General features: G+C 43.0%; 1 protein-coding gene across 1 annotated transcript; it reads right to left on the bottom strand.

The window, feature by feature from the left end:
- Positions 1-2,040: 2,040 nt before the first annotated feature.
- MLEC (malectin) lies at positions 2,041-12,826 on the bottom strand. Its single transcript, XM_082243310.1, has 5 exons — positions 12,426-12,826; positions 7,763-7,941; positions 7,454-7,630; positions 4,324-4,381; positions 2,041-2,919 (listed from the first exon to the last, which is right to left on the bottom strand). The coding sequence occupies exons 1-5, from the start codon at positions 12,610-12,612 to the stop codon at positions 2,693-2,695; spliced, it is 828 nt and encodes a 275-aa protein (XP_082099436.1). The 5' UTR covers positions 12,613-12,826; the 3' UTR covers positions 2,041-2,692.
- Positions 12,827-14,767: the final 1,941 nt, after the last annotated feature.

Consider the following 14,767-nt stretch of genomic DNA (forward strand, 5'->3'; position numbering starts at 1 on the left):
GAACCCTTGCATGTAAAACTGTCAAGAAGGCTGGCAAGAGATATGCTGCAGCCAGAAATCTGCAAGGATCCAGTCCGAGTGCAGTAGGAAACTAGTATATAAAAGTGTGCATGCGTTTGGTCAGTTTATATTACACTGCTTAGCTAGTTTATCTGCTTCGCTAGTTAATCTGCCTTATCTGTGTAAACACCGTTAACAATACCTGTGTAAACTAGAATTTCTAGAGGCAATTATCCCAAACCAGACAAAGGAGAAAAACTGAACAAACGCAAGACAGGTTTTTCTTTGACCTACTGAAAACATTTAAAATGTTTGGTGCATAAAGTTTTGGGTTCTTGAAATAGGATTCCACCAAATCAAACACCAAGAGCTAGCTGGTTTGAGGACAGAGTATGTCCTCAAATTAACCACTTAGCTACTGGTGTTTGGTTTGGTGGAATGCCATTTTAAAAACCCAAAACTTTATGCATTCCATTTTTCCAGCAAGAAAACAAGAATTAAAAAGGCAATAAAACATTTTTATTTGATATTGCAAGAAAAAACAGGTTCAAAGCAGAACTATATCCCCACCTCTAAAGAAATGGTTCTTGAGGAACAAAAACACACATTGAAAATCAATACGAGATTACGTGGAGCCCAGAAACCGTACCATGGTTTTTTTAATTTGGTACCTGAACATAAAAAAAAAAAAAGGGACCAGTGATCTATTCATCACAACTCAAGTCTCCCACACAGTATTAAGATATTACATTTTATGAGGCCACATAAAATTGGTTCCATTTTGCTATATTATGCAGTGATCGCACTGGAAATTTTGCCCTTGCTAATTTCTGACCCAACCCATACACAGTGCCATCATAAATTTCAAGTTATCAGAGCAAAAAGGTAGTACCTACTGTGTATCTATCACATGACCAAGCATGTAAGGTTTAAAAACAAACAGAAAAAAAAATATGCTCAGACCATAAAACAGCACTTGATAATTAGGTTTACAGATGTTTTTTGCAAAAAGTAGCCTGCTCTCCAGAGAACATAAGTGAAAATCAGTACTGTGGTAAAAGAAAAAAATTGAAAGTTATTAATATCAAGCAGTATTTTATGGGTGAGGCCCAGATTAACCTCTGGATCTTTTGGCAGCATATGAATAAGACTGTTCTTTTTTTTGTTCCCAGTGGATGCTAGATTACAGATGGTATTCCAGAATAGCAGAAGCATAAACAAGGTCTGAGAAATAGACCCACATTCTGCTACAATTCTCAGAGCTGATGCCGATGGACCTAGGAGCTGGATTTATTACCCAGTTATGTCCAAGCAATGCATAAAAACACCAGCTTTAATTAGGCTGACAGCATTTTACCAGCACCACATAGGAGAAGCACTTATCTGACCTTTGGAGTATTCCTTCATTGCACTGTTTAATCTATATTGCCCAGCAAGCATTAAATGACTTTACACACTGGCATATGTGAAGTTCACATGACTCGTATTTTGTACCATAAAACTATCTTTAAAAAGGCATTTGACAATGAGATCTTAAGCTTGCATTCAGCTTTAAGCCAAAAAAAAAAAAAAAAAAAGTCTTTGAACAACCCACCACACAAAAGGCAAATTAAAAAGGCAAATCAACGAAATTATAAAAAATAAAACATATCAAGGCAGCAAAAACAGTGCCCTCCAAACAAGTCCTGGTCCAGGAAATTCCTGGTTATATGTGCTATACCGGCAGTCTGGACGATCACTAACTAAACTAATCTTTGAAAGTGCTGCAGAAATCCACAAACTGCAGGCTCTGGTGCAATTAGTACAAACCATTTCCACTTTTCCCAGCAGCATGGTGTTAAATGGCATTTTGAGAGGTGTTTGGACATTTATCGAACAAATCCTTGATACTAGAACAGGCAGTGGCTGACATGTAAAAGGAGTGCCCAAAAAACTTTGCTGGAATTTTTTAATAAGGAAAAAAACAAAAAACAAAGGCTTCATAACCTTTAGCCTGTGGACTCCTTTAAGAGGGTGAAAGTACAATTCTTAATGGGTCACTTCATGACTGTAAATCGTGTGCATCATAATATCCAGTTACCAAAACCGTGTTTCCTCCATTTTATTACAGTAAGAAGCCTAGCTGACTGTCCTAGCTGCTGTGATGAAGTTGTCACACACTAACAGGATTAATGAAGAGATTTAAGTAAAATTCCTGACCCCAGACAAAACACACACATACATCAGACAAGATACAGCTTAACAATGTTTGGTGATGTAGAAAACCGAAACCCAGTGACCGTTTACATCAAGAAACAGAGTATGCAGAAACAGTACCCTGAAAAAAGTCCCACGTTCATCTTGTAGGTTGCAACTTGTGAAGCCATAGTTCAAAGAGCTCCTCCATCTCTCTAGTTCAAATAAGTCTTGCTCAGTTCTCTTAAGAATGTTACCATATTAAGTACTTAAACCCACTCAGGACCACATACCTGAACGCTTGGCAGAAATGTCTAGTATTTAGCTTTAGCTGCTCCGTAACCATTTAACATAGTCATAATATTGTGGTACAATGATCTGCTGCTTGTTTAGGGTCACTAATCCCCTCTAATTTTAAAAGGAGGGGATTTTCTGCTTCATCGCTGTAGTTTATGAAAAATTATTGGGGGAAAAAAGCAAACTAGAAAAAGAAAAACAAAAGTTGGCACCCGGCCTCCTATAGCCGGCATAGGCAGAAGAGTGTGGGGATAAACACTCCAAAGGCCACCAGGATTGGAAACATGAGGCTGCTGTTGTCTGAGGCATATGGGTTCGGAGTGCGAGGACCAGACTGCACACGATTCTTGTTGCTTTGCTTTTTTGTACTTGTGCCTTCATCCTCTTCATCTTCTTCCTCCTCTTCCTTCTTCTCCAGGCCAGGATGAGGCTGCAGTTTTGGCACCTCTGCAGAAAAGAAGCAGAATTTAGCATGAGGATTTGCTGTGCAAATAGATGGTCAAAACAGTGAGTGAAGAAAAGCCTTCCCAGAAACTGCATGAGAGCACACAGCAGCTGCATCCTTCTTTAGAAACCTATTGTTCAACAAGTCTTGCTATTCACCAGGTCACATATATAGCACTTCAGAAAAGCATTTGCTCCTACGATCGTACCATTGCACTCAAAATTCTATGCAGATTTAAGGCCTGTGTTGACAGATTTGTTTACTTGACGTGAGTTTTCAATTCTAGGGGAAAGGAAACAGTTCTACGGGACTGCAAAATCCACTTAAAGAAGAGCTTCAGCCCCCCCCCCCCCCCCACACACACACACTTAAAAAAAAACTGCTAACAAGTGGTTGTCCTCTGCACAATTAAGATACTAACCCACCCAGCAGGTCCAGCATTGTCCTACGCCAAAATATTCAGGTGTGACGTCACTGGTAGGGGCTGGCTTTTCTGGGTTCAGCTCCTTTACTGAATGGAGAGTCGGTGAGGTTGATTTACTAAAAAAACAGAAGAGTGCAAAATCTGGTGCAGCTCTGCAGAGAAACCAATCAGCTTCCAGTTTTTTTTTTGTCCAAGCCTAATTGAACAAACGAAGTTAGAAGCTAATTGGCTTCCACGCACAGCTGCACCAGATTTTGCACTCTCCAGTTTTAGTAAATCCAACCCAGTGCCTCCTGGGATATTTGACATGCGTTCATGTCATCTGTCTAGGTGCATGACATTCCCACGGAGGCAGTCCGGGGGAAACCCCCCCCCCCCACCAAAAGAAAACGCAATTTAGGAGAGTTGGGCTGGAAAGGCAGCATGATTGCCTAGAGCAGGGGTCTCCAAACTGTGGTCCTTTCCTAGCCTTTATCCGGCCCTTGAGGCACTATTCCTGCCAATATGAGGCAATATTCTATCCACTGACCCCAACAATGAGGCATTACATATTCCCCTAATAGCGATGATGGGGTACTATTACTCCCACTAATACCAATGATGGGGCACTACTCCTCTTTGTACTGATCACAAACCCTGAGGCCATGTTTATTCTCACTGATGCTGGGCCCGTGACATTTTCCACCATCACTAGCCGCAATCCAGACCCCCCCCCCCAAAGTTTGTAGGCCCTTTGCTTGCAAAATTTGGATACCCCTGATCTAGAGAGAGTGAATATCTGCTTTTAAATCAAATGCACCCCTCAATGAATTCTGAATGAGCTCAAAAAAGTCTCAAATTGATTGTGATGACACAAGCCAAAACCCTGTAAACAGAGACCCTTACTTGGCAGCATTTTCTCTGCAAACAAGATATTTGCTTCACTAATGATATACACTGGGGAACGTGGAATGCTTAAAATAGAAATGGGCATGTAACTCACCATCAACTGTTCCTTTCATGAGGTAAAGCGCACATACTTTGGGGTTATCGTAATATCCCTGAAATAAAATGAGTAAATACTGTTGAATATATTTTCCTATAGTTTGATGCATTATTAAGGAATTCATATATAACAATTGTTAATGAAAATGTAGTGTTTCCCTCAGCAACCAACCAACTTTCAACTGTTATTTCTGCAGTATAGAAAATACAGGGATTCTGACTGCCATCAGCAACAAGAAAGTTCTTCTTTAGTGCATACATGGGCCCTAAAGCCATTGTTTGCATAAAATTGAACTCCAGTTTAAATGAAACAAAACAAAGAACTTTCTATACAACTGACCATCCAATGCGTGTTGGGGTTTCGTCCCGGGCAACCTCCTCTAGCAGAGCAAGTGTGTTTCGTTCAAATTCATCCAGACAGGGATCCTAGAGTTTCTGATCACATGACTACATTCACGTTTACCAAGGTAAAGGGTAAACCACAATGCCTGCACTTTTTGTTGCACATGCCACATCATAGCATCACGCTCTTCATTTTATAAATTAGAGAATGCTTTGCATTCAGTGAAAAAAGGCAAAGCATTCTCAGATTTGCACCTGTACTGAGCGGCTGACCTCATGTGTTAAGAATGCAGCAGGGCAGCCGCTGGGCACAGGACCAGGAAGCACTGTACTAGAGGTGCCAACTAAAGTGATTTCCAGCTTTCAGGGGGATCCCACAGGTATGGTATAAGCACAGTTATGTTGGTTCATCCCAGACCAATGTAACTATGTAAACATTTCCATACCTGGAATTCTTCATCAAAAGGAGGGAAGGGGGAAACAATTTGAGTTCTGCTTTACAGTTGGTGGTAAAAAAAGAAAAAACAAAAATAGGAAAAACTTTTATTGAGATGCACCGAAACATTTTGGCCGATAAGAGAAAATGGTGCAGATAATGGCAACAAAAACACACGCGATTTTACCATGCTTATGGTGTTTTTCATAGGTCTTGTGACTCAAAAACCCTATCAAAATTGTAAAACTGGTGCGTTAATGATGTATTTTCAATGTATTTCAACTGAAAGGTGGCTTTTTTAACTGAACAAAAATGCAGCAAGCAGGATTTTTAAGTCCCGGTTCACACTGATGCAATGTAGGAAACCCTGCGATTTAGTGCCGGATACCGAATCGCACATGAATCTTACACTGGTTCACACTGAGATCTGCGAACCGCTGGGGGTGTCAATGTAAAGTTAAAGACACCCCCAGATCGGTTCGCAGATCGCAATGCGAACTGTCAAATGGTGCAGGAATTGGATTGCATATCACCCATGTAATCCAATCAGATTCCAGTGCAGACCAAAAAAAGGGTCCTGCACCATTTAGGTGGGATTACAATGCAATTTCAGCCAGTTTGTTTGCATCGCACAGACATCGCATGTGACCTACACAGCAATGCGATGCAAATCACATGCAATGTCTGTCATCGCACAAGTGTGAGCCCATCCTAACACCACAATGGAAGCCCAACGGACCAGTGTGCATGTGCAGACATACATAGAATTTAAAGGGATGCATTTTTCTTGAGCTAAAAGGGTGCCAATAATGGCCGACGATAAATTCATATTTATTTATTTTAATTGATATTGATTAAAAAAAAAAAAAAAAAAAAAAAATTATATATATATTATATATATATATAAAAATTTTTTAAAAAACTGTCATTTTCAGTTTTCAGGCATGTGCATCCTGCATTTTTGGTTTTGGCACCAAAATTTCCATTCGGTGCACCTCTTTCATATTTCTATAGATAATAAGGTTTGTTATATTGCCTGCCTCTTTATTTAATTGGATTTACTTCTGTCCTAGCAATGTTGATCTCTGGGACAGAAGAAAAAAGAAAAAAAAAAAAAAAACATTTTATTGGGATAGTTCTACTATTAGCAGTTAATTTAGCGGAAAAAAAAAAGACTAATATCATTGTAAGGCAGTATTAAACTCAAATGTTTAAGAAGCACTGACATTCAGGGACCTAGTGGTCTCTTCTGTCTTAAAGGTCTCCCCCTGCCTGTCAGCATTAATGTGATCTGAGCCACACATGTGCAGCTCAGACCACATTTACAGCACCCACTGTGTGCTGTGATTTAGTGACTCCATTGCCGCTTGGTCATTCAAGTGGCCCATGAAACGGAACCTGGCAGGAAGACTGGGTGAAGGTGGAAGCGCCTGGGAGCAAAGACAGCACAGCGCTGTAGGGCGCTGTGGTTTAAACTAGCCCAGTATGGCTGAACGCTGTAGGGGGCCCTGCTGGGATGAAGTTTACCATCACTTTAAAGTTGAACTTTACCCAAAAGGGGAAGTTTCGCTCTTCTGCCCCCCTCCTTTATATTTGACAACTTTATTGGGAGAGAGTGGGTACCTAGTTTTGACAGGTACCTGCTCCCACTTCTGCTCAGATCCAGTTTGCCCCCCCCCCCCCCTTCTCTGGGTCAGGTCACGGGACCCAGAAAGCTGCAGGACCATGAAGATTGTGCGGCGTGGCACGGCTTGCGCATTCATATGTCCACAGTTATTTTTGCCAACACAGGGGACCGAAGCCAAGTGAAGAAACCAGCCAGATAATGACAGCGCTGGATCCTGGGACAGAAGAGTGTTTATTTTTTTAAAAATCAGAAGCTACAGTTTTTGTATCTGCTGACTTTTAATTTCTCAAAAGGTGACTGAAGAACCACTTTAGGTGCAGCTCACATTTTACTACAAGGCCTGCTTTAGGCTGGCCATAGACCGTTGGAATCTTGGCCGGCACTGCAGAAACCGGATGAGATTTGAGCCATGTATTGGCAGGAAAGAAATTTGCTCCGTGTATGCCCTTGCCTTAACATGACCAATTTAGGACTACCCATGGGTTACAGAGATACACTCTGACTGTGCATTTGCCACAAGTACATTTTGATTTGCTCGAAGTAAAAAAATCAGGTTCATAAATATCTAACAAGTTAGCTTCTCAGAAAGAGAAATAAGCTTTTGTGAATGTTATATGCTTTTTACACTGTATATTACTGTTTTATACACAAAGCACTCATATCTTCTTTATTAGATAGTAAATACCAATTATCTACGAACAGATGAGTAAAAGTCAATATTACCTTTACAAACTCGACATTGAGCTTTCCGGTAAAGGTGGAGACTTCCCCTTGTACACTCAGTTTACCCTTCCTGATGACAATTGGTATGATTTCATCATGTGCTGTACTGTGTCCCACACGGTCAAATATATCCAGATCTTTAACCACAATATGGCCATTCACACGTACATCAAACACCTGAGGGTAGCAAAATGCAGAAATATGAGCTGTCACTTAGTTTCGCACACCTGCAGTCAAATATGCCATCTGCTGGGCTCTCCTGTCACGCCTTCAACAGGAGGGGACAAGTAAGGAACACGACACCCTTACCTTCTGCTGGGACTGTGCAAAGTAGACCTCTGCAAATTTTAACACCAAGACGTATTCTCCTTCTTCCCTTATGGGGATCTCGTATCCAAAGCTGTCCTCATTATAGCGCTCAGTCTGGTACAGAATTTGATCTTCAGCATTTGACCGTAAAATTGGCAATTTTAATCCATAGTCTGATGCTAAACAACAAACAGGGAAAATAATCATTCTAGCACCCAGAAATCACACAATTTAGGAAGGTCGGTACACTAAAATAACACACTTAGAAAGGTTTCCCATGCCTGACGCTAACCACCAGCATCAAAGAATGGTTTGTGCAACAGAAGCTCTATACCAGGGATCTTCAAACTACCGCCCTCCAGCTGTTGCAGAACTACACATCCCATGAGGCATTGTAATCCTCTGACATTCACAGACATGACTAGGCATGATGGGAATTGTAGTTCCTGAACAACTGGAGGGCCATGGTTTGAAGACCCCTGCTCTATACTAACTACATTCAGAAAGACTGACAGGAAGTATGATCACCTGCTCCCAGCATGAATTACTTTGGCCTGTTAGTTCCAGAGATGAACTTCCTGATCATTGGTAAAGCACACTTCCTGTTTTGTAGAACGTTAAACTAATTGTAAACCCTTACATATACTCAGTGAACTGACTGGCCTCAGGCAATACACAGATGAAACAAATCCCATTTATCTATCTTTCGTAGCAAAAAAAAGAGGGGGGAAGACGTGGGACTGAGTGAGATGCATGAAGGGGCTTTTTGTTGTGCATCTCCATCCCTATTCAATAGAAGAAAACAAAAATGGAGAAGTTGGGACTTTAAATGAGAGACATTGCAAGGCTGGTTGGACAAAAAATAAAAACATTTATTGATACATACATACATTGTATGCATCAATAAATGTTTTTATTTTTTGTCCAACCAGCCTTGCAAGGTCTCATTTAGCCTCGGTTCACACTAGGGTGACCTGTGAGGCGACCTGGTCGCCTCACAGGTCGCCTCCCATAGGGAAGCTGCGGACCCGTTCTAATAGGAGCGACATAAGTCGCTCAGACCTAGAAAAAGGGTCCGGAGCTTCTTTGGGGCGACCGCCATAGACTTCAATGTTATGAAGTCCGTGGCAGCCGCTCCGAGGTCGCGGCGCGCTGCTCGCACCGCGATCTCGGAGGTCGTCCCGGGAAGTAGCGTCGCGGTAGTGTGAACTGGCGCTTAAAGTCCCAACTTCTCCATTTTTTTCTTCTATTTATCTATCTTTTCCCTACATCCAAAGTGCAGAATTTACACAGGATCTCTGAGCTCTGGAAAGCAGGGGGCGGAGAGCTGAAGTTATATCAGTGAGGAGAGCTCTGAAAGAGGATTGGTGGGAGGTGACACACCCCCTCTTTCCTACAACACACAGAAAGAGAGCTGAAGCTGTCAATCAGCTGGAGGTACCTCCCCTGTCACCATTTTTTCTTTTGGTGATTCATGCAGATAACAGTGGAATGAAGCAGCAGACAGAAATAACACTTAGGCCCCTTTCACACTTGTGCAACCCAAAAGTTGCACGACTTTGACTGGACCTGAAGCAATGCCTGTGTAATCTTAAGGTCTATGGACCTCAAATTGCATCAAAGTCAGACCAAAGTAGTGCAGGGACTACCTTGAAGTCGTACAGATATGAACGTTACTCATTGGAAATCATGATGTACGACTTGTCAAGTGACTTTGCAGTCCCCAGTCGCACAGGTGTGAAAGAGGTCTTAGTGTTCTCAATTCAGACAAGCACACACTATAGAGGGATATGCTTTGTTCATATTTCATGACTGAGGTCAACAACCTCAAATTCTCTACCACAAATGGTAGTAACTGCGGGGAGTATGGCTACTTTTAAAAGACTCTTGGACATACATCTCAAGGATCAGAACCTTCAGGGGTATGGGAAATAATTACGCACACCTACACAGGTTGAACTGGATGGACTGTTGTCTTTATTCAACCTCACCAACTATGTAACCACTTTAAAGTGACAGCGGGGTTGGACCACACACAGTAGAATCGGATTGTGCAAACTCCTTTAGATCTAGCAACAAGCGTGTAGCACAAGGGCCTGCCAGATCAGATAGTTTAGGCTTGTCCTTAGATTACATAGATTTAGTCAGTCAATCTAAAGTTAATTGTATGAACAGATTGTAACATGTATGGTGACCCAGAGGGGAGATTTAGACATGTTTCTACAGCTGTCCTCTGAAGAGTGACCCATGTTTGGATCACTTTGCAGAGAGAATTGATAGGCGAGTAAGAGGGGATGTAACACCCCCCCCCCCATTTTAACTCAATTTTTGTCCACAAATCCACACGGTTGTGTGGCATTTTTGGTACTTACCATGTTTTGTGGGCTCACCACCCGCTAACTGCAACATGTTGGGTAGCTGCGGGCATGAAGGATTGCAACCACGGCATGTAGACCCTCCCATTTGCAGCTTGGTCAAGGGAGATGTGGCTCAACCATGCATTTTTACCCCCTCCCCCATATGCACATCTAAATGAGGCCTAAAGTGGGGTACACTAAGAAAATCGGATGAACGATTGTCCAATTTTCCTTGTTGTTTCACAGCAATTCAGAACCGATGAAAGAATTTTCTTACGCAAATTCGGATGAATATTCTCGTACGACACAGGCTTTTTTTTGTTGTTTATTGTTTCTGATCATGCACAGACTCTCTTTTCTGATTTTTTTTGTACAAAAATCGCACGAAAATGGTACACATTAAACAAAAATCTTTAGTTTTTTTTCCCATACGAGAAAAATTTTGGAGTTTGTCCATCCGAGAATTTTCGTAAGAAAATTCTGTACACACTATACGAAAATTCTTTGGACGAAAATGTTCACCTGGTTTTCTTATAGTGTGTATGAGCCTTTAGGCTCAGCACACACACTTTACAATTAACTTTATATTCATACCAAAACTATGTATTCTAAGGACACACCTATCTATCCAATTGATTTGTATCCAATGTGGCAGGCCTTTGGATTACATTTTATTGATTGAACTGATGTCTTTCTTCAACAAGACTATGTATGTTAGTGCCGGGTCACACTTATGCGATGCGGGAAGGCTGCGAATTCGTAGCCTGTTCCCACATCGCAAATGCACCCTTGGCAGTTCACATTGCCATATGCGATACGCTGGGGGTGTCAATGAAATGTTAATGACACCCCCAGTTTGATCGCATATCGCAGTGCGATCTGACAGTTCGCACAGGATCGGAGCACAAGTGTGAACCACTGTGCGATCCGATCCTGATGCGGCTGAAAAAAAGGGTCATGTGCGACTTTTGTGCAGGTGCAGTGCAAATTTAGCCATACAAAGTGTATGGCTGAATTCGCACCGCACAGCCGATCGCATGTAATGAAGGAGCAGTTCGCTCTGATATTACATGCGATCGCCACAGCCGCAAGAGTGCGAACCGGCACTGCAGGTTTACATATTTGTTGGTAGATCTAAAGAGGATTGAACAGTCAGATGGTTATAGGAGTAGCAAGCCTAAGGCCCCTTTCACACCAGTGTACCGATCAGACCTGCATGTCAGTTTTTCAGGCGGACCCCCCCCCCCCCTGTCCTTTATGGGGCAGTGGATGCCTGCAGACATGTGTCCGCTGACACCCACTGGGCATTCGATCTGAAACCGACCAATGGTGATACACTCGCCATCCATCCAGCGGATTAGATGCAGTCTGTTTCCATCTGACCACCCTATAGAGGAAAGTGGGCTGTGTCTGTGTCTGCTTTGTATAGCAAAGCAGACACAGACCGGTCATCTGTCTACTCAGAGGAGATCCACAGCTGAGCAGGCGGACTCTGCTTGGACGGATCTGTCCCATGCAAAAAGAGCCTTATAGTGACCAAGCACTCACTTCAATTCTATTTGATCAATATACGATTTAATCAAAATGATGGAAACAAACTGATTGAATAGCTAAAACTTTCCTTCCCAAACCTGAGTCCATCAGCCAGGGAGGAAAGTTATTGATCGTTTCGCAGTAAGGTGGTTCACAGTGCAAGTTTTTTTTTTTTTTACTACAGTGTAAGGGTTCAGTCATAAATTTGATTGTACCGATCGGATGGTGAGGTTGCCCCAATGGAATCTGATTAATAGTTCACAACTTTTGATCGTATTTTCCAATGATTTGCATTTTTTTTTTAACAGTGTAAAGGTTCAGTCATCAATCTGATTGTACTGTACTGATCAAATTGTGAGGATCGTACTGATCGAATTGTAATCCTGACGGAATCGGATTAATAATTGATAACTTTCGATCGTATCTTCCAACTATTGATTGAATTCCACATCCATGTGTGATGCATATGGATGAATTGTATTGTTCATAGATGGATTTTTCCTATCAGGAGAAATCGATGAGAAAATGAATGGATTGCTTTCGGCCTCCATAGGGTCTGTAATTGAGGGTGTGAAATGGATCAGGTTAGTCTCTCTCACATCCCTTTTAATCAGGCGTTTTGCTGACAATCTAAGCCCAGTGCTTGTGCTGAGCTGTCACTAAGGCTGTCACCTCGTGTCCCCGGGGTGAGGAGTGTGGGGGAGGGGGTTCCTGATTGCAGGGCTCCCCAGATCCTGCTCCGATCACACCCCCTCCTGTCATCAGTCACTCACCTCTGCCTACTCTGCCCTCCAGCGGGTCCTTCCGGTAGTGGATGCCGTGCACGTCTACATGAGCATCGCCCCCGGCGTTGACAGCCCAGATCACCTTGTCCCCCGGGCCGGCTCCTTGTGCGGTGAGCGTAGCGAGCATACAGCAGAGCAGAGCGGCCACTGGGGCCCATGTCACCGGAGCGGGCATGTTTCCGGGTGACACCCCACGCCTGACACTGGACTAATGAGAAAGCCGGACACTGTGAGCGTGGCCCTTTCCCCCTCACCGGACCCAGGCGGCTACCCCGCACTCCGCCGCCGCCAGCAACCCGCACATTTCATTCACTCTCTCCTAAGAGACAGCCGAACATGATGCTGCCGGGCTTCAAACACTCATTGCACCTAGCCTGACTCGCTGCCTTTCTCCGGCTTCTGATTGGTCGGAAGAGACAGCGCGGGTTGGGCTTCGAGGAACACATAGAACACGTGTCCAATCCAAATGGAACGCTGACTTCTAGGGCGGGGCCAAAGTTAGAAGTTTGTCTGAGCCGAGGAAACCGGTTGGTCCGGTTACAATGTGACGGAAGTGAAGAGCGCTTCCGGGTACAAATACCGTGTAGGAGTTGTTATCGCTCGTTACAAAGTAAACTATTGTCAGTTCACCTCAGGCCGGTCTGTCTGCCCGGGCAAAAAGCTGAAATGTCGGGAGTAGCAAGTCTCCTTGGCGCAATAAGGTCAACCAATCAGCGACCTCCAGCGCGGCCTCCCGCTAGGCATTGTGGGACAGGTTCAGTATACGGGATGCTGACAGGCAGGAAGCCAGTCGCCATGACAACGACCCTGAGTGTGTATATACACGTGTACCATGTGCTTCTCCAGCTGGGAGACCTTGACAGCTGCGAAAGCTGAATTTATCTGCTGCAATAGAATCCATCCATGGAAACACAGAGGACTGTGCATAGATTCATGGATCTGCACTCTCATTTCATGGGTACTCCCACACACTGATCAGGAGAGAAACATGGACATTTCCAGATACTGATCAGGATAGAAACATGGAGATTTCCACACACTGATCAGGATAGAAACATGGACATTACCGCACACTGATCAGGATAGAAACATGGACATTGCCACACACTGATCAGGATAGAAACATGGACATTACCGCACACTGATCAGGATAGAAACATGGACATTGCCGCACACTGATCAAGATAGAAACATGGACATTGCCGCACACTGATCAAGATAGAAACATGGACATTACCGCACACTGATCAGGATAGAAACATGGACATTGCCACACACTGATCAGGATAGAAACATGGACATTACCGCACACTGATCAGGATAGAAACATGGACATTGCCGCACACTGATCAAGATAGAAACATGGACATTACCGCACACTGATCAGGATAGAAACATGGACATTGCCGCACACTGATCAAGATAGAAACATGGACATTGCCGCACACTGATCAGGATAGAACAAAATGGAAATTCCCCTTGGGGTGGGACTTTTAAGGCACGAAAATGGATACAAAAAATATAATAATGATAGATTTTATTGAAAAATAATGATAACATTTACAAATATAAATATAAATGGTTAAAAACAGTTGGCAAGCTTGGTATAATTCATACAGTCAAATGGACAGAAGGGTACCGCTCTATTGAGGTATGTGCCCAACGCGTTTCAAAGATATAAGTCACAACTCCTTCTTCAGGGGCAACCTTAAAGCAGCGGTAGAGTCTGCCGTGTAACTGTTTAGAATATATGCCTGCCAATGAAGTTAAAAACAGATGGCTGGGTGGGTCTCATCGCTGCATTTGAGTGCTTCTTTAGGGAAAGTCGATAGTTTGAGAAATATAAGTATTTATAAAAGCATCCTCCAGTTAAGTGCGCCCATCAGCTGTAAGGCTGATTGGGGGCAGCTGAAATCCACAAAGCAAGGGAAATCTTGTTTGTTTGGAGATTTTAGCAAAGGGTTGTGCAGCAAGCGTCCACCTTCAGCGAGTGAATAGTGCTTTGCTAAAATCTCCAAACAAACAAGATTTCCCTTGCTTTGTGGATTTCAGCTGCCCCCAGTCAGCCTTACAGCTGATGGGCGCACTTAACTGGAGGATGCTTTTATAAATACTTATATTTCTCAAACTATCGACTTTCCCTAAAGAAGCACTCAAATGCAGCGATGAGACCCACCCAGCCATCTGTTTTTAACTTCATTGGCAGGCATATATTCTAAACAGTTACACGGCAGACTCTACCGCTGCTTTAAGGTTGCCCCTGAAGAAGGAGTTGTGACTTATATCTTTGAAACGCGTTGGGCACATACCTCAATAGAGCGGTACCCTTC

Source organism: Pelophylax lessonae (genome assembly GCF_965119305.1).
Source record: "Pelophylax lessonae genome assembly, chromosome: 1".
NCBI lineage: Eukaryota > Metazoa > Chordata > Amphibia > Anura > Ranidae > Pelophylax > Pelophylax lessonae.